Genomic DNA, 25,393 nt, shown 5'->3' on the forward strand with positions numbered 1-25,393 from the left:
GCCTATTTGAATAGCTAGCAAGAATTTGGAAAATTCTTGCCTTTGAGAGAAAAATGATCTTTAAAAAAGCATCTTCGGTATGTTTAGTTCCAACGTGCCTAAGAAGTTGGACTTGCTTCAATTTTACTTTAAAAATTGTGTGTAAGTGATCATCCGAAGTAAAACTTAATAAGGTTCCTTTGACTGCAATCTTGAGGTTTTTATGTTCTAAAACAGACAACTTTAAACAGTAAAGACTTTAAAATTTATTCAAAATAGTCTGATCTGAGCTGCTGTGGTACCCTATTTCCAAAAATAGGGAATTTGTCAGAGGACTCAATTAGATTCTAGGGACACATAGATAGGCAGGGTTCAAACAGGGAAGTATTAGATTTTACATTTTTGTAAGAGAGGTCAAGTTCTCAATTTATTTAAAGCCATACATTCAGTTTGGCTTTATTCTAAATAGAGAAATACATCATACAAGTGGAAGAAGCTGCAAAAAATCAAAACAAAACAAAAAACAATAATAAGGCAGCAGATAATATGTCAAAGCTGGAACAAGGACAGAGGTCAGGGCTCGTCTGGCTATTATCTTTGTCCTTGATTATGAAGGGCAACATTTGTGTTCCTCTGGAGAGTCAGCATGCCAGGTGCCTGAAGAAGAAAGAAAATTCACGGTTGGAATTTTTGGATTGAATATCAAATGTGTTAAGAAAATATCAGATCACGGGGTCAGTGTGATACATGAATAGACCGAGTACATGTCTTGCATATAGGAGACTGAGGCTTAATCCTGGCACCACACTGGGTCCCATCAGGAATGACCCAGTGCACCACTAGGAGTGTCAAACAGCCAGAAATATATCACCCAAACATTGTTGAGTGTGAGGCCAAACAAAACAATATAAAATCAAGCCATGGGCTAACGATATCAAGTAAGAGTACAAGTAGCCTTGCATGTCTGATGCTCTGGGCATGATGCCCAGCACCCTCTGACCCTGCCAGCTGCAGTGCCCTGCCTTACCCCCCAGACATGGTTCCCAGCATCAACAACTACAAACAAAACCAAGTCAACATTAAAAGTATTCTATTAATTTCAGCAATAATTTCTCCTAGGGCTATAAGAGACTTGAATAGGAAAATAAATGCATAACATGTTATAAGGTGCTTAATGCAAATGCTCATTGATGTTAACTCTTTTCCCCTCATCTGTTTGCTTGTCAGGTTGAGCAAAGTATTCTTCATGAACTCAAGAAATGACCTTCAAAGAGAAGTCTTTTAAATTCAAATGAATGTAAATAATTCCTCCAGAATTTCTGGTATTGTTTACATCTTTCAAATTTTGACCCACTTCCCTGGTACAGAAAGAGAATGAATTTTTATAAAGATCACTAAGACTTTCAACATGTTCTTTCAGGGCTTTATGAGGATTAGAGATTATTTGGAAGACCAGTAAGATAGCTACGGGGTTAAGGCATTTTCATTATGAGATTGACCCCAGTTCAGCCCTGGCACTGCATATGGTACTCTGATACCATCAAGAGTGACCACTGAGCTCAAAGCCAGAAACAGCCCCTGAGCATCACTGCATTTGGCTGCAGCCACTTCGCTCAAAGGAAATTATCTGGGTACTAATTTAAAAGCTTTGTTTTAATATCCAACAAGTGTTGCTTAGAACTTGGCTGGGATTCAGAAATTTGTCTTTTCAGAAATGTAACTGTAAAACTAGTGATAGAAATGGGTTCAGCTGCAAACAAACTCAGTCTTATTGTTGTATTAATTTAAGAGCTTTATCTATTTGAAACCTCTAAATTGGAGACAGGTCAAAGATAGAATTTAGTTGTTCTATTGAGAATGAAACAAGGCTGAAAAAACAGAAAAGTTTCTATTGTTCAACCTCTACCAGCTCCTCTCTAAAATAAATTAAGACTTTTTCCTCCCCAATAATTACAAGTTTTGATAAAATAAAATGCTGCCAATGACTTTGGGGATAAAAAGGTCTCCATGAGCATTCCTAGCTCTTTGCAGAAGGTACTGATACCTAATCCACTAGCAAGAAGAATCAATCTGTAATTCATTTCCACCTTTAGTACTTTTGAAGCTGACATCACTCTGAGATTTAATGCCATTGCAATGTTTCCAACCAACATTGACTCCTATCACTAAAAGCACATGCTTTTTGGAGTAGAAAAGTTGGGATCAGCATCTGCCTGACGTGGTTTAGATTTTGAAACTTCTGTAGGAAACTAAGTTAATTCTATGGCACTTTGAAAAAAGTTTGATATAAAGTTAGAAAAACTTCAAAAGTGATTTTGTAGAATTTTATTTTCGTGATGAACTGAAATATTAAATATATAAGCTAGAATAGAAGCCATATTATAATGTGTTTTTTTTACTATTTTTGTTATTTAAAAGAATTCTATTCTTTAATACCCAGCCAAGTCTTTATTAAATTGACTAAGTATAGATTCCACATGTTACTTCTAAATTATTCATCTTCCCAATACTAATAAAGATTTAAGTTCTTTCAAATTCTATAACTGACATTTCACTATACCTCTGTAACACCCTTTCTTACACTTGTACCCTCTCTTCCCAAATGAAATTAAACTTAACAGAATCTTCTACTTACAGAAATTAGGCAAAAGGATTTCCAAAAGGATCCCTATAGACACCAGGAGAAGCAACTTGAGGAGAAGCCATCTAAGGAGATTAAAGTACTTAATTAGTAGGCATAATAAGTTATTGGGAGAAAAGCCAGTCATTAAAACACTGAAGATTCCATTAGTTAGGGGTCTTGGAAGAGCTCACTAGCTATAGCACTTGTCAAGTGAGTCAGGCCTAAAGACAGATGCTTAGTGCTTCTACATGCACCAAGCACAATCTGGCAGCTCTTCTGAGATTCCCTGGGCCCACTCATGATTTTTAGCCACACTTCAGCCAGGTGTGTATGAAAACAGTAACCACACAGTGTGACTCCTGCTAATCCCCATAACTGAACTGAACAGATACATAGCACCATGATCAGAAGCGAACCTTCTGGCAAGCACTTGCGAGTACCGCTATGGCTCTCAGTGAGCAGCACAACCAGAATGTGCATTAATGCTGAAACTGAGGGACTGTGACCCTTCATTAACATCTCAAGTATGTGAACCCTACAACTCAGTGTGTGTGCAATCCACAGTCACTGTAACTACACCATGCACAGAGAGGGAGTAGGGGCTGGGGAAGATGTCCTTAGATTACAGCTTGTCAGAGGTAGAATGAGCAGCTTGTACTCTTCAGCATGAACTCTCATTCATATTGGTTACATAAATTCATAATCTATATAAACCCAAGGCCTGGGTGAATTTGTCCCCCTCCAGATGGAAAAATGTAATTTTAATTTATTTTAATTAATTAAATTTTTAAGTTTTGGGCCACACTTGGCTGTGGTCAGGACTTACTCTAGGTTCTGTGCTCAAAGCTCACTCCTGTCTGTGTTTGGGGGATTATACTCTACAGGGAGTTGGGGATTAAACCTGGACTGGCTGTGTGCAAGAGAAAAGCCTTAGCTTTTCCAGCCTCTGAAAATGCAAATTTTTAGTGGAGGGGAGGAGAAACCCACCCCTGGTGGTGCTCAGGGGATACCATTACCAGTGTTCAGGGAATCATATGGGACTTCAGGGATTAAACCTGGGTTGGCTGCAAGGGAAGAGCCCTTCCAGCTATATATATATTATTCTGGCTCCAAGAAAATGAATTTTTTTATGAGCTAAAAAATTATGAGTGAGGGCCAGAGAGATAGGGCGTTTTTCTTGCAGCCAATCCAGGACGGATGGTGGTTCGAAACCCGACATTCTATATGGTCCCCCAGGTCTTTGAAGGAGTGATTTCTGAGCCCAGAGCCAGGAGTAACCCCGAGTGCTGCTGGATGTGAACCTAAAAAATGAAACAAACAAAAAAAAAACAAAAAAAAATTATGAGTGGGAAATCAGAAACTTAACTCTTTGAAAAATATTTTAAGAATGTATTTCAGCTCAATTTTCTCCCTCAAATGCTCTTGCAGATTAGGTGAAGTGAGAAACAAAGTCCTTTTTTTGTTTTTGTTTTTTATTTTTTTGGGGGGGTTGGGGGCATTCCCAGAAGGACTCAGGAGTTACTCCTGGGTCAGTGCTCAAAAATTGCTCCTGGCAGGCTTGGGGGATTGTATGGCATGTATGTTGGAGCAGCAGCTTCTAGCAGCCTATATTCAAGTTGATACTTACAGAGGCTTGTGATGAATTGAATGAATCTTTAGTGAAAGGGTTCTCAAATGCATTGTCAGCAGATTTAGTAACTGAAGGCACAGCTTGTCTGGTAGATGGCTTTGGTGTTTCTAAAAGGTGAAAGATCCAAGAAGTCAGCAGCAAGTCTTCCCTCAAAAAAGTCACAATTCCCCCTGGAAGTTTCATCTTCGAAATTTTGTTCCAATCTTTGAATATTTGCATCAGTGAAACAAAAATCAATTATAAAAAACATAAAAACTAAGTATCCTAGAGTTTTACAATCAAATTCATCCCTTCTCAAAAGAGAAGGCTGGGTCCATTTTTTTCCAATAATCTCACATGGAGAAGATTCAGACTTGAAGTCATGGAATATGGCTGCAGTTTTGCAACAGAGCAGTCCAGTACCTCTATCAATTGCCTGTCCTTGGAGGCCCTCTTATGATTTGTCACCAGAGGGCAGCATTGGGCTAGTCCTTAGAAACAGTTAAATAAGGAAATTGTACCTTAGGCTTAATGATCGATTACCAAAGAACATTAAGAACAAGTGTATTGGTTGATGGGAGATGATTCTTTTGAGGAACTCTGTGGGCTGAATGATAGAGGAAATAGTTGTTGGTAGAGTAGAAAGAGAAGCTTACCATTGATCTTTTTCAACAGTTGGTTAGCATCAAAGTCATCATGGTCTGCATTCTCCTGGAGAATGCCAACTTTGCTGTTAAAATAGCTTGAGAAGGCACTTGAGGTCCCAGAGGAAGACTGTTCTCCCTTCCTGGCAGGCACCACAGGTGGCTGCCGCAATTGGAAGTCCTTAAACATTTCTTTCACTTCTTTGACTTCTTTGTCTGCCAGTGGGTCCAAGGCAGTGAAGGCATCGCTGGAGATGTCCTTTGGAGGGCCAGTTCTGGGAGGAGGTTGAGGAGGAGTGACCAGGAGAGAGGAAAGCATAGAAGAGGATGGGGCAGACCCAGAAGTAGGTGGGAAAATATTGCTCTGGAAAGGATTCCCCAAAGGGCTTGTTGATGACCAAGTATTAGTTGCCACTGATGTCGATTGGCCCCAACCAGCAGGGGCTGGAGGGGAAATTGAAGCTGCCAAGGCAGGTTGAGGGTTCCAACCTGGAACAGCAGGACTTGTAAAAACTATTGCTTGACCGAATCCTGAAGGTTGACCACCTATCATGGCACCTGGGACCACTGAAGCGGACTGATTAAAGACCACAGGTGTTGGATTCCACTGTCCTGCCTGAGGGGGTGTAACTGCTACAGCACCTAAAAGAATAGAAAGGAAGGGCTTTTCAGGAGACATGCTTGAAGAAAAAAAAGTTTGTTTCAGGAAGGAAAAATGGTTTGTATAGAATTATCTACATTTCATAAAACCTTCAGAATGATGTGGTATTAAGGTCTTTAAGTGATTAAAATGTCATTAAAATTTAGCTGGTGCTGGAGGACAGTATGGCAGGTAGGGCATTTGCCTTGCATGCAACAGATTTGGGTTTAATCCCTGGCATCCCATATGGTTCCCCCAAGCACTGCCAGGAATAATTCCTTAGTGCAGAGCCAGGAGGAACACGAATACTACTGGGTGTGACACAAAACCAAACTCAAACAAACAAGAAACAAAATCTTTTAACTAGCTAATACAGTATAGTTACTGTATATCAGGGGTCTCAAACTCGCGGCCCGCGGGCCCTTTGCGGCCCTCCATACAACATTTTGTGGCTCTGCCCTAGAGGAATCTTTTTTTGTTTTGTTTTGTTTTAGTTATTTGGGTCACACCCCCCAATGTTCAAGGCTTACTACTGACTTTGCACTCAAGGATCACCCGGACTTTGCCTCCTGCGGCCCCCAGGTAAATTGAGTTTGAGACCCCTGCATAGTTCTCATAACGTACATGTATATGCAATTCTGGTAGCCATTTTAAGCCCCTTTTTTTTTTTTTTTTTTTTTTTTTTACCAGTCTCTGTTTGTTTTATTTTTTGGCCATACCAGTGGTGATCAGGGGTTGCTCCTGAGTTTTAACTCAGGAGTCGCTCATAGCAGCACTCAGAGGATCATATGGGACATCAATAATAGAAACATCATTAATAGATCCCAGATTGACCTTGTGTACTACGAATCTGGCTTCACCACTCTCTTTAAAAACAAATAAACAAAAATACTCCAAATAACTTAAAAAATTTCCTCGTTAGAATAATAATGCGATTCTTAAGTCACAAAAATATTCTTTTTTTATTTTGTGCCTCTCATGAATAGTTTATTTTAACTTTTTAAAAAATATTTTTATAATAATAATTTTATTTTGACCAAAGCGGATTGCACATCTTTCACAGTAATAGTCACAAAAAATATTCTTCACATAAATACACGGAAGAAACTCAAGTTACTAGACTAGAGCAAGGCTTGTCAATAGCACAAACTTCTCTGTTGAGTGACACATTTACATATACAAACCAGGCTCATTATAAAGTAGTTAATTAAGATAATCCTCTGGGTACTCTGAGTCATTGGTTTGAGTTTTTCCTTTGGCAGCTGACTCCTGTCTGGCGTCTTATGGAAACCAGCTATCACGCGTGTGCATTAGGCCTTGACATGCTTGTATCCCGAAGAAACCGTTTCAAAGTTTCCTTGCTTTTTACTGCTGCCAAGGTTGACACAGTTATATAAAAAGATGATAAAGTTTAGCTGATGCCAAAATAGTTTTAGACTTTTATATATATATAAGTGGAGGAGAGTCTGGTTATCCTGGGAGAGCTGTTTCAAATAAAAGTGCTTCCTGCCATGTGTCACTCAATAAACTTTGCCAGACATTAGAGCAGAGGGTTCAGAAAAGGAAAGGCGGAAGAGAAGAGGATGGGAAGCAACAAAAATAAACCTTCCAAGGTAACTAACTGCTTGCTTGCCTATGTATGAGGGATGAGAAGTGGGATGCATTCACCCCACATCCTTGCCATGTGGATTAGGACTCAGTGAAGTCACTAAACTCCACATCTCTTCCAGTATTTGTTCTTCCAACCTCATTTTCCTAAGAGGTTCATTGCCTACATCTTGTTCTAATCACAATCGTACTTTCTCTTCTGCCTCTTCCCAAGAGAGTCGGTGACTCAGTGAAACTGTCACTACTAACAGAAAATCCAAATTCAAGTTCATACCACTTCACAAAGCAATCACTTTGCTGAAACTCATCTGGCTTAGAGCTTTGGAAAAGAGCCTTCTGTACCCAGGGAATTTCTCACCAACTTAGGAAAGGTCTTCAAGCTTACATTAGTAAAATTTTTATCTCCAGAGTAATTCATAATTTGAAAATGGTATTCAGAGGCTGATGAAGTATTATAGTCAATATTGAAATTGGGTAGTATTGGAGATTAGTGTTAGTTCATTCAATTTCACTGACATAAATGCTAACTTGCACCTGGCATCCACACACCTGGCATGCTAGAACATTTGGTTTTAGAAATGGTCTCATTAAATTCACATGCTAATGTTTGAGGGGAGTGAACTGAATACAAGAAGACTTGTAACTAAATAGGGTTGTCTTAAATCTGAACAGTACAGACTAAAACTTTTGGATGCTAGTTTTACATCCAACACCTTAATTCTTCTTTCTTCCTTAGCATTCAGGAAAAGATCTTAAAAAAAAAAAAAGAATGCTAATCCAAATACTTATTTCAGAGATACAGAAATGAGAAATCATTTACATTAAAAATATGTATCCCATCAAATATATACACTCCTCTTTCACAACTAACCAAGGGAAAAGTTCTCTCAGACCTCTCAAAGTGGATATAGTCTGAGGTAAATCATAGCTAAAATTTTTGTTTGTTTGCGGGGCATACCCAGTGTTGTTTAGGGCTTGCTCTTGGATCTGTGCTCAGGGATCATTTCTGGTGGACTTGGGGGACCATACAGAATTGAACCCTGGAGGGCCATTTGCATAACAAGCACCTTCTACACTACAATATAGCTCTGATCCCACAGCAGTATTTAAAGTCAGAAACAAATATTAAATTCCTAGCTATTGGAGGTGCAAAAAAATGTAGAGAAGAACTTTATTATTTTGTACGCTAGATTATTTGCCTCTTTATAAAAACGTGTGGCCTTAGTCATAGATGGTATTAGTGGGAGTGTTGATAAAAGAGAAAAATAGACTTGCCAGGAATTAAAGGCTTTCCTAGCATTATTTATGACTTTCATTCCCATCTACTAGATTCCATGCATGTGTTATGTTTCTAAGATATTGTGTTTTAAGGCCTTACTGAAGAAAGTAGGGGCAAAGGTTAAGACAAAAAGAGTGGGTCTGTTCTAAAACATTAATTTTATTACTTTCTGATGCTACATTAAAACACAGGGTAGCTAGTCAAAGATGAAGGCTCTCCTTTCTACAATAGCCTCTCCCCACCCCCAGTTCTCCAGAGGAGACAGTCCCCCAGCTGGGTCTAGCGGAAGCCAGACCTACAACCTTCCATGGCTTGGCTGAGGATTCCTGCGAGTGGACAGGGGCTACACTGTAGAGCTCAGTTTGAGTCCCATGTCCAAACTTGGGAGAATCATCAGTATTCCGCAGTTGTCTACCCCAAGGCCTCCACGGGGGCATCTAGCCAAAAAGCTTCACTTCGTCTGAATAAATTACCAGTTATAGGGTCCAGCTGTATTTTCAGGCTGACTTGTTAAATATTGGCTGTAAAAATTCTTCAGGGCATTGATATTAGACTACAAAGCTCTGTGATGTGATTGAGTTGCAGGCACAGCCTGTAAGCTCCTTATAGTTCTGCAAGACAGAGAAGGGAGCAGCTCCACTTGGGGTGGAAGAGAGTGATGAAGAAAGGGTGAAGCCCCCAGGTGTGATATGGTACAGAAGAAGAATTTACTGATGGTGTAAAAGTGAGTAGAGACCAGGTCAGTTTAGGTTCCTGCACCCATATGGATTTCAACTATTCAGCAATTAGGCCACTAACCTCTAGAGATTAAGCAGATTTTTTTTCATTTGTTTGTTTTTGGATTTGGTTTTTGGGTCACACCTGGCAGTGCTCAGGGGCCACTCCTGGCTCTACACTCAGAAATCACCCTTGGCAGGCACAGGGGACCATATGGGATACTGGAATTCGAACCACCATCTTTCTGTATGCAAGGCAAATGCCCTACCTCCATGCCATTAAGTGGGTTTAATATGACAAAAACTAAGTAATTTATTTGCTGGAAAATGACAAAAGGGTTAAAAAATTAAGAGTTCTGGTGATGCAGAGACAGAAAAATTTCCCTAATCAAATTTTTATATAAGGAAGACCTCCTTTATCTATACCCGCCCAATCCTCTCCCAAGCTGGAATCTATTGGAGTTTGTGGCAATACCAAGAGGCAAAAAGGCAAATTAAAATCCCATCAGGACAGTGAAGATTCTGGAGTTTCTGAAAACTATGCTCTGGAGGCATGACAACACCTGAGGCTGTGGGTAAAGAGGATTAGGGCTGGGCTTCATTTAGCACAGTGGCCTTCACACTGCCATGCAGCAGCAAGGCTCAGTGGTGCATATGAGCTAGTGACTGCATCCCCTAAAAATGGGATAAAAGTCCACCTCTTCTTCTATCGCTGTCCTCTTTCCAATTTCAGATTTCTAACACATATCTTCTAACTCTATAGTGAGATACTCAGCTAGTTAAAAAATCGGCAAGGAATTATCACCACTTAAATATTTCAGAGTCTGTTCAGGATTGATACACATCCAAATCTCTTCATTTGTTTAGGAGCAGAGTTGAAATTACTTTCTATAACTAATACTGACTTGAGCCTTAACTCCCTTTGGGTACACATATCTTTCACAAGAGATATTATTTGAATCGTGAGTAGCACTTCAATTGAGATATGTCAAATTACACAGAACACATGCACGCAGTAACATTTCTCAACAGAAATCACAGACTTGTGTCTCTCATTTCTATTTTCTCCTTACCCTCAATAGTAACCTGAGCTCAGGAATCACTTATGATTCTCTTTAAGAAACCATTAGCATTACCAGGTACATGTGATTCTGAAAATATATTTCTTTACAATTCAACTCATGGAACCACATTTCAATAGCAAGTCAAGAGTACCCAACAGGGGTGGATTGCACAGAAGTAAAAGTGGGAGAAAAGCTGTTGAAGATGTATAAATCAAGTTATAAGCCCTTGACACTCCATGACTATGAGCATTACTCCTTGAGGTATTGTTGTACATTAAGGTAACAAAGAGAAGCTGAATACTCTCTTGAGATACCTACCTAGACCTGCGAGGGACCCCACTGGGACTGCAGTACTTGTTTTGAAGAGATCCAGAGGGTTGGTCTGCAAGGTTGCAGCTTGTCCTGTAGGTGATATCTGACCTGAAGGTTCTGAGACTGCAGGAGCAAAAATGTCTGATGCAAGCAAGTCTTTTGCTGGAGACTGACAGGGCAGAGAGGGAGATAATGAAAAGTTATTCAGTAGTACTGGAATACAACTTAATTTCTCTCCTACTCTGTTTTAAATTTGAGGAGCAAAAGGGAAATTTCTTTTTCTGTTAATAATAACCCCCCCAAATAAAAACAATATAAATAATAAAAGGGCACATCCTTGTAATGTGTATAATTGGTCTTTCTAACTGATGATGCATTGGAGACATCCAAAGTGAAATCTACTTTGCCTACTTACACATTTTTATCTAAAAGCTTGAAGCTGTGATAGAAGGAATGACTAAAATATGTGGTATCAATATTTTTGGCCACTCTTCTGCTTTCCAAACCAATCCACATAAAATGATACTAGTCTAACCATTAGATCAGTGATATCAAACTACATATTTTGTTCTGTTTAAAGAGATACCTATTGGAACTGCATTTTCAATTGCTTTGGAGTGAAGTGGGTAAGAATATGCTTTAGTTTCTCCCAGGACAAAGAATCACTCATAGGTACTCTAAAGAGAAGAAAAACTCAGGACCACCACCAGGGACATGAAAACAGTATGAGGGCAGTGTGGAGGCATGTGTTAGTTTGGGGAAGGAACAAAGGGATCACATGAACCCTACCCTCCCTCCCAGAAAAATGGGGATCAAACTTACCGAATTATAGAAGCATAGCAGCATTAAAAATGGAAAAACTCATGTTTAGTTAATAAGTGACAAGACATGCAAACGGAAAACAGGGCGTGACAAACACTGCCAAGTGAGAAGCTTTAGAAGGGCAGCAAATTAGAGGAAGGTTTTCTTGGAGAACGATGTGCCTTATCCCACCTTCTATTTTACAGCCACACAGGAAACTACAATAGCAGCAGGAAAGAGAGCTTGCATCAAACCACCCTTTGGTACCGCACATGCATTCTGCCAATGGCTATGTGGAGAAGATAATTCACCTTAGCAGTCCTTCTGCCTCTTCCTTGTTTGGTACTTTGTGGAGGAGGGATAATGGCAATGGAATCATGTGCTGAGGACTGGACAGAACTTTCCAAGTCCTGCTTGACGCCATTCTGTACAGAGAGTCCTTTGGGAGGGCTTCCAACAAAAGGGTTCGGGGAGGATTTGATATGGAAGCCGTTCTGTTCTCTTTCTGATACCCCATTTTGAGTTCTCACTGCTGGCCATGGGCCTGCCTGAGTTTCCTGTTTGCCAGTCCGATTAGAGATTTGGTCAAACTGTTGACCAAAGTAATCACCATCCCCATTCAGGGGCCCATTACTCTGTGGAGAAGACAAGTTATTCAAATTCTCTTTCTTCTGATCTGGAGAGTTGAGAGAATCAAACGAAGAGGGTGCCGATTGGTCTGGTTGTGCAAAAGGATCATCACGGAAAGGATCAGGATTAGGGGTGGGAAAGAAGTTGAGATTGGCAGAAAAGGCATTTTCAGGCAAGAAAGATGCCTGAGGCTTTGGTCGAGGGAGAGAGCAGGAGGTGATGCCATTTGTTAAGAATGAATTTTCTCTTAAAGAATTTTGATTGGTGTCGATTTCAGAGTTTAGATCCACTAACAGGATATCTTTGCTTTCCTATCATATTTGGAAAGAAAGAAAAAAAAGTGTTAGTCCATGTTGTGACTTTAAGTGAGAAAAGTTACACAAAATGATTAGGACTATCCAAATTTCCATTTGATTTTGGTCTTAATAGACTGGTTGATCAGATCTTGCTCCATTACTTCCCTGAATATTTTCACTAGCTTCCCCCTGAATGGCTCGTCTTCTCCCTACACCACTCCCCTTCATTGCAGTCTTAATTGGTTCTTGATTCAGTGAAATGTTACTCTGCTGACTGTAGTCATATCTCTACATTACAAACCGATTGAGTTAATGATCATCATCATTTCCATTTATGCTTTCAAAAGTCTTAAAAAAAGTCACTGTGAGTGATTATCTAAGGTTATTGTGCTCAAAGGAAGAAATGGTCTCAAGAGGCCCAGTCCAACTTTCAATCTGATGTTCAGTCTTTTCTATCATGCCCTCAGACTTGGCAACACCATCTCTTTAAATGAATGAATGCACTGGCTGAAGCATTCACATTTTTATAATTCTATAAATGTATAAGGTTAAGTATATATTCTGATATTTGGTCTTTCTTTTGATGGAAGAAAAAATTTCCCCCTCTATATTACAATCTATCAAACAGCACCTTTACTTAAGGATCATTCTTGACCTTACGCATCAAGAGAAATTGTTCATTTTCACCATTCAAGCCTTTCCTTTGGACATATTCTTCTTATATATGTTCTTTGTAGAAAATAATACTCAAAATACTGGTATAATCTAACATAATTTATCTTACTAATCTCTCATATTTTCATATTTGTAGCTTTTCCCAAACCTAGTTTAGGTCTGTGCTGTGAGAATAATCTCATGTCCTTAGAGGATAAAGTAAACTAATTTTTAATTTAACCATCATTTAGTCTTATATTAGATGCAGATATAGGTTGAAGATTTCATTTGAAAGATATAACGGAAGTGAGGCTCCAACTTCTGCTTCCTATTAATGATTTTTTTCTGGTCTTTAACTGAATTCTCTGTATTTGGGTAAACATCTCCCTCAAAATAGAAGTAGCAAATTTGATACAAAAGCATCTGACAGGTTTCTGCATAAGTTAGTTTATAACTAATTAGGATTCACTGTAGATAGATTTGCCACAAAGTTCTTATAGACTTTGATCAGTCAAATACTTATCTGCTTTATAGTCTATAAGAAAATAAATAATTTTAAAATGTGGAGTTATCTGTGAGTTAGAGACCTACCATTAGCCTGAGCACATAATTAGATATTTTTATAATTGAGGCAAAGCAATCAGGGAGATATGAAGTTTTCAAAATAGCAGCCATAAAATAAAAATAGGGCCATACATAGTCCTTGGTTTTAATAGAAAAGAATAAAATCATGAACGTTAAGTTCCTAACTTAACCCAAATGGCATTCTGTCTTTTGGAATCCTTTACACCAAGAGGTATTTTGAAAACATATTCTTTAAGGTCTGATTCTATCTCTTTAACAAGAAGAATTTGTCATTTAAAAGAACTGATATGTATTTTTTAAAGGTTTCTTTTAATCAAAGAAATGGATCAGAGGATATCTCAAATAGGAATCTTTAGCAATTACAGGTAGGACAAATGTATGACAAAAGTTTGTGATTTCACATTTATTCACTTATTATGAGCCACCTCTAGGTTAAAACAAGTTGGGTATTCACAGATCGTAGAGTTCTCCTTTGAAATACTTCAGAAGAAGTCCTTAGGACACCAAACAGGAGCCACAATGTTAGACTTCTGAATAGTCATCCTATAAGTAAAATGCATAGGCTCTCCTCAGGTTGGGTTTGTTAGTATTCAAATATTAAAAATTTAGTTCACAAGCTATAGCTGTAAGGTTTCTCATCCATCCCCTTAGTCAGAGTTCATTAATTCTTGATTGTTGTCAACACAGCTTGGGTTGTCAACACAGCTTCTATGTAATGACCATTTGAGAGACAATCACTGGCAACAGGAGCAATAATATAGACTGGCTCTTAAGATGTTACAGAAAGAGACAAGTAGATACAAGAGTTCTCTGAACTCATTGGTTGGAAACACCTTTGAATGTAGCACCTTGGATTGGTGTTTACACCACATAATCCCACATTCCGGTATGGTCTATAAATATTGAATTCCATTGTCTAACTCCTCTTCAGGTGACTAACCTCACCAAACCATTCTAGCCTGCCAAATCCTGAACTCCTAAACTCAATGCCTTTTTATGACTTTCTACCATTCCCTTTATTAAAATGAACTTCAGGAGCTAGATTTTCAAAATGAAACATAATAGAACCCAATATATTTCTATTCTTACTTTTTTCTACATACTTGGACTTAAATTCAGCCTCACAAATTCTCTTTCCATTAGTCCTTCTATTTCCCCTTCACCTGTGCCCAACCTTAAGGAGTTTATGGTATTCAAGACACTTTTACTTCGTGCTCTGATCCATCCCTGTATCCTTACATATTACTTTTCATAATAAATGTTTCAAACAGTCATTGTTTTTCCTTTATAAAAATCAGATGTGATGTCTATATATTTATATTTTCTTCATTGTTTACTTCAGATAAGTGTGGAAAGATATTGTTCAAATAGTTTTCTAGTTAAAGTTACATACTAAGGCATGCCACTAAGCTTGCAGTAGGAATTCTAATGGGATGCATGAAACAAATGGTCATAATTTGTGAAAAGGAAGAGATCTGAGAAGCACCAAAAAAAAATCTTTACAATGTAGATTTCTTCTTTTCTTCATATATCCAGAACAATTATTGTATTTGAGTATTTTTTAACAAGTTGACTTTACCAAGTAGAAATATGTTTTATGACCTATGAATAGAAAATCTATAGGTAAGAATATATTGGCACATATTTAGCACAATTAGCATTCTCTTATCAGAAAGCCATTTGAAAAACTTTTTTCTATTTGAATGTTAATTAATTTATTGCTTCTGTTTATTTGTTTTTGTTTTTGGGTCATACCCAGGGGCACTCAGGGGTTACTCCAGGCTCTACACTCAGAAATTGCTCCTAGCAGGCTCGGGAGGACCATATGCAATGCTGGGATTCAAACCACTGTCCATCCTAGATCGGCTGCATGCAAAGCAAATGCCCTACCGCTGTGCTATCTCTCTGGCCGAATTTATTGCTTTTTGTTAGTTTGTTTGTTTTTAGATCACTCCTGGCAGCGCTCAGGGGTTACTCCTGGCTCTGCACTCAGAAATCGCGCCTGGTAGGCACGGGGAACCATATGGGATGCTGGGATTCAAACCACTGTCCTGCATGCAAGGCAAACACCTTACCTACATACTATCTCTCCAGCCTCAGAAGTTACAAATCAGGAGCTGGAGAGGTAGCACAGTGGTAGGGTGTTTGCCTTGCACATGGCAGGCCCAGGAACAAACCTGGGTTTGATTTCTGGCAACCCATATTGTCTCCTAAGCCTGCCAGGAGCGATTTTTTAACAAAACTTTGCATCATATATCTAGAAAACAGAAATTCTTAGATACCGCATGGTATCTGAAATGAATGAATATCAATTATACTTGGAAAGCATGTCATTTTATTTAAATTTACTTGGGTATGGTGATCCAATGGATGGCTAAATTTCCTAAGAATAAAAAGGACCTCAACTATGATAAGCCTTTTGGAATTGTTTTCAAATAGTTTTCCTTAGAACTGTAATAAACATTTTAAAGAATAAAGGTTTTAGGGAGGAGGAGGGAAAAAATGATTAAAGGTTCTATAGACTCAATGCTAAGAAGAGTATATATATATATATATATATATATATATATATGTTATTTTACTGTAGTTTTTCTAGGATCTCTAAGACACCCAATCCCACAGGGTTGTAGGTAAAGATGCTTATGCAACCACTATCCTTCATTGTCTCTTCAGATATTTAATGCAGTGAAGTTTCATGGGACTGATACTCTTTGCAACACTTGGTGAAGTGAGGCACTTATCTGGTACTAACTGTATGTAATTTTGTCATCTGCAGGTCAACTTGCTTGTTAATTCCCCAGCCTATAAAGTCCAGGTAGACATTCTATCCACTAATGACTTTCTAGTCCTAGGTATTGTCTACTCATTGTTTATGATCAAGCCTAGAAACTATCAAAGGCATTATCTGATCATCAAAACCTGACAAAAACCCTACCATCAACTTCAATAAGCCTTGTGATTACTTCAAAATTCATGTTCCCACTAAACAGTAAACACCCTGACACTGAGATCATGCATTTCACTCACTTCTATTTCCTGCAAAGAGAAGCTACCTAAGAGATTGTTTAGTATATGGAAGTTGAAAGAAGTCTTTCAATATTATATGAATAATTTCACTTTGAGACCTATTTTGGGAGGCATGAATGCTTGGACTTAAGCCTAAAATCTGGACCCTTTCTTAGAAATTAAAGGGTTTTTTTTTGGTGTGTGTGTGTGTGTTTTTTTTTTGGGGGGGTCACACCCGGCGGTGCTCAGGGGTTACTCCTGGCTGTCTGCTCAGAAATAGCTCCTGGCAGGCACGGGGGACCATATGGGACACCGGGATTCGAACCAACCACCTTTGGTCCTGGATCAGCTGCTTGCAAGGCAAACGCTGCTGTGCTATCTCTCCGGGCCCAGGAAATAAAGTTTTTATTCTAATTAGTATTCTCTTATCTGTAAAGAAAAATATTAATCCATTTTCACAGAATTGTGACAGATCAATTAATATTAAAAGTACTTTGTAAAACTAAGTTCCTATAAAAATATACAATTATGAAAACAAAGACATGTTTTGGTTGAATACAACTGATTGTCTTATTTGTATCCTACTTCACACCAAGCTTATACTGCTAAATCATTATAGTAAGAATAAGGGAGAAAAAAAGGAAAAAGAAAAGGCTTGGAGTTTTACAAGTAATTATTATTTGCTTCCTTCAAAAATCATTTGGTTTGTGCCGCAGATTCTTTTTCAGCTCTTCCTTCTTTTCCTCAGCAATACTAAGTAGTACTAATAGCCCGACTTCAAATTTAAATATTAAACAATCATAATATATTGAGTTTGTGCTGATATGTTCCCATGGTGACTTAAGATGAAAATTTGTTCTCTTAGCCTTTTACACTTTATGCAGAAAAAAATCAGCAGTCACCTTCCGAGTTTCAATGAACAGATGACAGTATATGGTTACTTTCCAATTTGACGTATAGATGCCATTTTCATTACATTGCAAACTTAAAAACAGAGACTTACTGTTGGACTATTTAGGTCAGGAGGTGTAGACATGTCCCCAAACAAATCCATCTGGTCAACACCCTTAAAAAAGTATTTGAATTAGATTCAGATGTCTACTAAAAAAAGATTATTCTTTTTTGTTGTGTTTCCTCATGATTTGAAAATTAGTTGCAACAATTGAAACTTAATTTAACTAGAATAAATTTGATAATAGGCTATTAGGTCAGGATGTGTAGATATATCCCCAAATAAATCAATCCATCTGGTCCACACCCTCAAAAAGATACTTGCATTCAATTTAGATTTGTCAACTAAAATGATTACTTTATATATTGACATAAACATTCCACTAATGTTTAAACTAGTCCCAATTGACTTTTCGTACAGATTGAATATAGATTTGGCACTAGAAAAATCTATAGGAAGTAAAACCCATATTTAGGTATGTAAACATCATAAAACACCATATACATACCAGTCTCAGTTTGTTAGCTTGTTCATCAAAACTCAGTAGAGTCTCGCTTCCATTCTGAAAAGATGACAATTATTTAAGAATTTAATTGATGTGCGTTCCTTTTTTAGGAAATTATTTAATTTGATTTCCTATCTATGAACTCCCTTCACAGTAATTATTTGGATACTTGAGCATTTAACTATACAAAGTACATATTCAGAGGTATCATGGACATATAGTAATTATTTAGGAGATGTATTGCTAAGCTTGAATGGTAACACATATGGTTTATACATTGTCACACACACAATTCACAAGAAATAAAGTTGTATGTTTACCTCTACTGTTTTGTTAGCTTCTTCCATCTAAAAAGAAAGAGAAAAAGAAGAGGGACAAAACAAGTTCAGCAATAATAATCATTGTAGTTAAAAGGAGTTGAATCAAAAACCATATTTACCCCTGGATTCACAGGCATAACCTAAGAGAATCTTTTTTTATAATTTCTTCCTTACATACCCTTCTCCTAATTATGTAACTAGTGGGATTGAAAAGAGTTATTGGACTTAGGTCACTTTCTAAATCCAATTTCTGAGAATCAATGTGAAGATTTTAGGGAGAGAAGGCAAGAGCCAGTGACTAGCAATCAGGATCTTTACTATAACAATTTTTTATTCCCCTACTTGAAGAATAGACAATACATTTTTCTGCTTTAGAGAGTCTTATAGAAACCAACTCTTCAGGCAGCTCTAAGGCTACATAATGCTTAAAATATGGTTCTTAATATAATTTTAAATTTCAATGGGCCTATATTGGGCAGTACATACCTTTTTCTTTTCTTCTTCCTTTTTCTTTACATTATAGATAACTTGGAAAAGATCTTTAAGATCAACAACTAATGGCTCAGCCTGAAGAAAGAGAACATATCCTTATCAGTATTTTTACTTTCTTACTTTCTTTCCTTTCTCCCTCCTAGTAGTTACTTTCTTTTCTTACAGATCTTCTGCTTTGGGAAAGAGAGAGCCCAATAGACTAAAGAACATGTTTTACATGAGGAATTCCTAGTATGATCTCTGACACCATCTGGCTTCCAAAACATGGATGGACTAATTTGTGAGCATTTCTATGTGTGACCCTAAAACAACCAATTTTTAGGGCCAGAGAACTATTACAATGATTTAGGTGCTTGCCTTGCATGATTTGATCCCTGGAACTGCATACAGTCCCCAGAGCACCACCAGAAATGATCCCTAAGTGCAGAGCCAGTAGTAAGCCCTGAGCACCATTGGCTATGCCTCCCCACATAATGACTTTGATACGTGAGGGATTACTACCACCTCCAACCTCATTCCCAAGTACATAAAAGACAAAAATGTTGTTAAGTATTTGGACAAAATGAGAATCAACAATGATAATTTTCTAAATCCCTTTACTTTTGGGGAATAAAAACCAATATTGACCATAGGGAGAATTCATTCTAACCATCCTTGAGTTACTCACTACGAAGATATTAATGGCATTTAAAAAATATGATGTAGGTCAATGAAAAATAGTCATCATTTGAATCACTGTTTAATACTCCCATGTGCATCTATTTATAAAACAGTCTGTAGCTGAGTGACCTATACATACTATGCTTTCCTGAGGATAAAGCTCCCTTTAGGTTAACCTCCAGGCTTAGATTATTACCTGTTGTCCTGTTTTAATGGCAAAAAACTGATGCTGGCCTTCTCCTCCACAGACATAACCAAAAGCTCGGTTGTCTGTCACATCACGGGCAATAAAAGAAATTTTATTTACTGGATGTTCATGCTCAATTACCTGGAAAAAAAGACAGAAATAAATGACTAAGAAATCTAGAATTTAGTTATAGGCTAGTGTGACTACACATTACATGCTCAGACACTTAAGAAAGATCAAAACATTTGAAGAAAAAAATGTTAGCCTCTGGCTGAAGGATACAGCTATTGTCATCCTTGATAGTAAAAACTTCAAGAGAGAAAACATAAAAACCACGAGTAAGAAGAATACAAATTAAAAAATTATTACCACTTGATTCTCTCTAAATTCCAATGAGTTGATACTACATAGCAATCAAGGACAGTGGACTATGAAACCAAGAGTATCTAAAGTGAAGCTAGAACACATAATCCAAAAATCCATCTAGGTAAGTAACTTTTCTGACTCAAAGACAAACTCAAGAATTCAGCATAATTAACTAGAAATGACCATCAGGATAGAAGGACAATGGCTCTCAGTAGTCAGAGTACACTCCTAAATAATTACTGGTAACAGTTATCCCAGCACATTCTAGAAATTACCAATTCTATCATCAAGTACTCTTCAGTCTTATAGAAATGGCACATGTCATTATCTAAAGTTATAAGTGGCAACGTAGATTATTGGTTTAGTCTTAGCTTTGCTTTATCTTTTATAGTTTTCTCTCTTTTAAATAGGAACCAGATTTGGAAATATCTGACAATTCTTAGAAGTGCACAGAATAGGACATGTTATTCCATGGCTAAAATTCAAGGTATGTGAAAACCACTTATGTCACATTTTTTATTTCCTTTCCTATCCTTATTGGCTGATTCTGTTGAGTAGAGAGCAGGGTACAGAGTTATTTGTAAATGGGTAAGATGTCTCTTGGTTTTATTTCTAAGTGCCCAAAGCAACTAAAAAGTTTATATTACATATCTAAGGATATTTTAGAAGAGTGAAAATGCTTATATGAGAAACCTTTATCATGTGTATTAAGACTTAGGAAAATAGGAATTGAGAGATGTGAGGGAGTGAAAGCATATGTCCATGAAGACCAGTAGGACTTAGTGAACAGGATCCCAAGGCGTGAGATCAACAGGTGGGTTTTGCTTATTAGATAAAGAACACTTCTAGGAAAGATGAATAAAACTGGTGGTGTTCACACAGCATCTTGTTGCATGAAAATGAACTCCAAACAACACTGAAAGTGAATGAATCCAATGTTAAATAGAGAAAAATGTTTCCTTATTCTTGAAATATGACCTACTCTGTTTTCGGATAAGATTCAAAACAAACAAGAACACTCACAAATGATGACAACATAATCACATCAAAATAAGTAGAGTCTATCTGTTGATTAGCAGCCTGTCCCTGAGCAATCAGTAAAAAAAAAAGAATAATAGGAAAGGTAGTGGTGACACAGATAACCTAGCTATAGATTAGCTGCTGAGTTTGTATGTAATCAACACAGTAAAATGAGATCCAGCACAAAGAAGGGAGATGATAGCATCACCAAGCAAGGATTATAACTAGCCTCTTTCTGTAAACTTGAAAGCCAAAATAAAATACTGAAGTGATAATATGTCCCATCTGTTTTCAAAGAAGTGAGGTTTACAACCATTATAGGATCTATTTCAAAATCAACTTTCATGCCTCCTCACCTCTCCTTGTTTTCTACCTTCTACTTCTGGGAAGTAACAAAATTCATTATTTTCCTATTAAATTTTGAAACAAACCCACTGAAATTTTAGTTACAGATACCTTGGTTAAATTCAGGTCATCAGAAAGGTGTCAGTGAGTTCTTACCCCAGTTTTCTCATCAATTATTTTTATTCCGGAAAGAGAAATGTTGACCCAGATCCTTTGTTTGTGTTGTCCTTGAGACCGACCAGCTGCAGCCATTCCCTGATGGGATTGGGAAAACAATAACAACTCAGTTAAAAGTGTATATATGAAAGAACAAATGGATCTAATCTGAACACTGTAGATGACAGGTTTGTTTTTAGCTTAGGTACCTCTCCTGTGAAATAAAAGGATGGACTAGAAAAGACAGAAGTAGGACATCACCTATAAGATGTGTAAACTAATTCTCTTTGCCTCATCATAATTCATTGATAAAGACAAGACAACTGGACTAGCCCTTGAATGATGCTCCTTACAGTCCTTGTCTTCTTTAAAAAGTACCATTTGTTTGATTTCATTAGTTTCATTTAGCAACAACTAGCATTTTAAAATACAAGAGAAAGGGCTAATAACACTTAAGAACACCAGTTTCCAGATAAAGTTCTTCTTTGATTTTACCTAACTACTTATAGGATTTAAATCTGAGACTAGAGTCCTGTTCTATCTGATTCAATTAAGTGTCTGGACCAGTTCTGAGAATATACAAGGCTTTTCTTAAAATGAGATACTGGTGAATAAGGTGATCAGGTAAGTCTTTCACATAATTGAAATGCAGGTAAACACAAAAGTGCAGCAGAATTCCCTATGTTGAAGATTTGCTTAAAATAAAGACAAAAAATTATTCATTCTCCTGGGGCTGGAGAGATAGCATGGAGGGTAAGGCATTTGCCTTTCATGCAGAAGGTCATTGGTTCAAATCCTGGTGTCCCATATGGTCCCTCGAGCCTGTCAGGAGTGATTTCTGAGCATAGAGCCAGGAGTAACCCCTTAGCAATGCTGGGTGTGACCCAAAAACCAAAAACCAAAAAAAAAAAAAAAATTCATCCTTCTTTTACCTTTAGTTTCATCATGGAGTCTTGGCTCATTTTGTCACCTCTTGCATCTGGCACATCATCAATACCAATGAGCTTGGCCTTGTATTTCACACCATCACCTTTGAATCTTGCTAAGAGATATTCATCTGTCTTTTCAGAGCCTGAAGAAGAAAGAAATGGAAGCTAAAAAGTAGTCTCAGTGTGAGCAAATAAGTTCTAGAATCTCCAAATTGGAGTAGTGCAACTTATAAATATGCAGCAATTGATCAAATGTTGATCAATTGATCAAATAGTCTTTCAGTACAATAATGCTCTAAAATAATCATAAATGTGCAAAATAGACTGCATTGTGGGAATCAGAAGAATAGGTGACAAAAACTATTTTGATCAATTTTTAAATTATTTTTAAAGGATATAAGAATAATGTATCTTTTAATTTTTTTTTAAAAGAAAGTCACCATGAAATTCTTTAACATCTTGAACTCTCATCAAACAAACAGAAATTGTGGTTAAATTACTGTGTAAACAATGAAACTAATTATCCATCTTTATAGCTGCTCTTGCTTCTCTTAAAAGACATGTACAGGGTCTGGAGCTATAGCACAGCAGGTAGGGCTTTTGCTTTGCAAAGGATGTAATTGTTTTGATCACCAGCTTCCCATTTAGACCCTGAGCATGTCAGGAGTAATTTCTGAGCACAGAGTCAAAAATACCTGCTGAGTGCTGCAGGTTGTGGGCCAACAAACAAAGCCATGTACAGCCTCAGTTCCATGGACATGACAGGCAACTCCAACTACAATAATTAAAGACTAGCATTTTTCTCATGGCCCTTTGGGTTAAAAATGGAAAGTCTAATAAACTAGAGATCTTGATTTAAAACATAATAACAACAAGGACAACAAACCACTGCATTTCAGTAAAGCAAAGTGGTAAAGAGATTACTTAAGAAAAACACTATAACAGATAGTTGCACTGACCAATTGAATAAGATGCTCAAGAAAGCTCTTAGCAGGATCCATTAATGCAATCATTAGAAATTTGTCTTATACATACGAAAATACCGATCTCTTCTAAAGGTCAACTTTCTTATATAGGGAACCTGAAACTAAATTGACTTTATGGCAAGGCAGCAGCAACCAGCTCTTCCTTTGCCATGAACTTCATTTTTCTTGAGCAGCTCCTTTCACTGCTCCTTTCATTGGCCTCAAGAGAATTATTTCCTACCTTTCTTCTTCTCCTTTTTAGATGGAGCTTTTGTTGCAGCCTGTTGCTGGTCAGGCTGACCATTAGCGGTGCTCGTTTCTACTTCGTTAGACATGGTAGGAAGGCAGGCAGCAAACTCAAGCACCAGCAGACACTAAATGGCACCAGGTGATCCTTCTGGAGGAGTTTCAAATGCACATAACCATCCACAGAGATCTGTAGGCAGAGTTGATAGGCGTAATGAGACCATAATCCGACAAACCCAGACTTGAGAGCAAAACAGGTTTCCAACTCATGGTCGGGGGGCTGTTCTTCCGATTCACTTTGTTCTTTCTCCTCAATTAGCCAGAGTGTGGGTAGGTCTGTTCCTTTTGTAGTTCCCAAAACTGAAAGGAGAGGACCTAACAGTTTCCTGGTAACATTTAATGATGCTCCAGCCAACGAGTTCATAATACTGATTTTGCATTAAAATCTAGCAGTAAAGATTGCGATCTAAATGTGTCACACATGAGAAAATAAGGTTTCATAACAAAACAATTTAATTGAATATGAGGAACTTGGTAAGACTACACCTGGTATCTGTAATTGAGCATTCTAATTTAAATTTCCCCCAAAATCTCTTAATCATAAAGACAGCCGAAAGAGTAAAGGATCATATCATGTTCATATTCCTACTCTTAAAATTGTTAAGATTCTTTTGTGTTGTCCTTCAGGAACACAGCCTATAATGCTCAGGACTCACTCCTAGGTCTTTGTTCATAAATCAGTCCTGGTTGTGCTCTGGGTACCATAAGGGATGCAGGGGATGGAATCTGGGTTCAGTCATGTGCAAGGCAAGTGACTTATCCACTGTACTATCTTTTCAACTCCAAACTGTTAGGATTCTTCACAGGATTTTCTGCATCTGATCTTAAGCGCTCTAGTTAAAAACATTATGTTTGGCATTAATTCTTGCACTAAAGGAAAGAAGAATGTGGTATCTACTGTGCTAGGAGCAGTGGGGGTGGGGTTCAGAGATTTCTATGCTCCTAATTGTTTTGCATTACAAAGATCTGCTAAACAGTTGTGGGATGGACCATTCTAGGCAAAATACATGGTCATTGCCAGTTCTTTTCCAAAAAGTTCTTTCACCTCTGAAAGTAAATGTTTCTACACAGTTCTTTTTTTCGTTTTTTTTTTTGGGGGGGGGGGGTGCTCAGGGGTTACTCCTGGTTCTGCACTCAGAAATCACTCCTTGGCAGGCTCAGGGGACCATATGGGATGCTGAGGATCGGACTTGGATCTGTTTCCGGTCGGCCGAGTGCAAGGCAAAGGCCTTACTGCTGTGCTATCACTCCAGCCCCTAATGACATTAATTAATTTAGAGAACTGTGAAGGGGAAAAAGATACATGCCCAGGAGAGAACACAAACTTCAAGAAAGAGAAAAGCAGAGAATAGCTTTTGGGAGAAGTTTCTATACAAACCTGTTAAATCCACCCAAGAATGGGTGGTACTACCCCCACCCCCAAGAATCCTCCTTAATCTATGCCTGCAGCAACCATTTTTAATCCAAGGAGTAGGCTCACTGTACACCAAACAAATGCCATGTTAGTATTCTATGGATAAAAAAAAATTTTTTTTCTCGTTTTTGGGCCACACCCGGCGTTGCTCAGGGGTTACTCCTGGCTGTCTGCTCAGAAATAGCTCCTGGCAGGCACGAGGGACCATATGGGACACCGGGATTCGAACCAACCACCTTTTGGATTTTTTTTTTTTTTTGGGTCACACCCGGTGGTGCTCAGGGGTTACTCCTGGCTGTCTGCTCAGAAATAGTTCCTGGCAGGCACGGG

General features: G+C 37.8%; 1 protein-coding gene across 1 annotated transcript; it reads right to left on the reverse strand.

Moving 5' to 3' along the window:
- Positions 1-204: 204 nt before the first annotated feature.
- On the reverse strand, positions 205-23,731 carry DAB2 (DAB adaptor protein 2). Its single transcript, XM_049767708.1, has 14 exons — positions 23,585-23,731; positions 22,382-22,521; positions 21,450-21,548; positions 19,572-19,703; positions 18,710-18,790; positions 18,224-18,250; positions 17,907-17,960; positions 17,450-17,512; positions 11,587-12,216; positions 10,481-10,643; positions 4,868-5,497; positions 4,230-4,339; positions 2,615-2,685; positions 205-636 (listed from the first exon to the last, which is right to left on the reverse strand). Exons 1-13 carry the CDS (start codon positions 23,676-23,678, stop codon positions 2,620-2,622), a joined length of 2,289 nt encoding a protein of 762 aa, XP_049623665.1. The 5' UTR covers positions 23,679-23,731; the 3' UTR covers positions 205-636; positions 2,615-2,619.
- Between the last annotated feature and the right edge of the window lie 1,662 nt (positions 23,732-25,393).

This window comes from Suncus etruscus, chromosome 2, assembly GCF_024139225.1.
Source record: "Suncus etruscus isolate mSunEtr1 chromosome 2, mSunEtr1.pri.cur, whole genome shotgun sequence".
Classification (NCBI taxonomy): domain Eukaryota; kingdom Metazoa; phylum Chordata; class Mammalia; order Eulipotyphla; family Soricidae; genus Suncus; species Suncus etruscus.

What these genes read in the sequence shown, in the direction of transcription:
- DAB2 (XM_049767708.1), bottom strand. Translation starts at nt 23,678, where the DNA reads ATGTCTAACGAAGTAGAAACGAGCACCGCTAATGGTCAGCCTGACCAG. An exon ending in CTGACCTAAATAGTCCAACA is followed by an intron (nt 12,217 to 17,449) that starts GTAAGTCTCTGT and finishes CAAATATGATAG; the next exon opens with GAAAGCAAAGATATCCTGTT. An exon ending in TCAATTCATCACAAGCCTCT is followed by an intron (nt 2,686 to 4,229) that starts GTAAGTATCAAC and finishes TAATCTCCTTAG; the next exon opens with ATGGCTTCTCCTCAAGTTGC.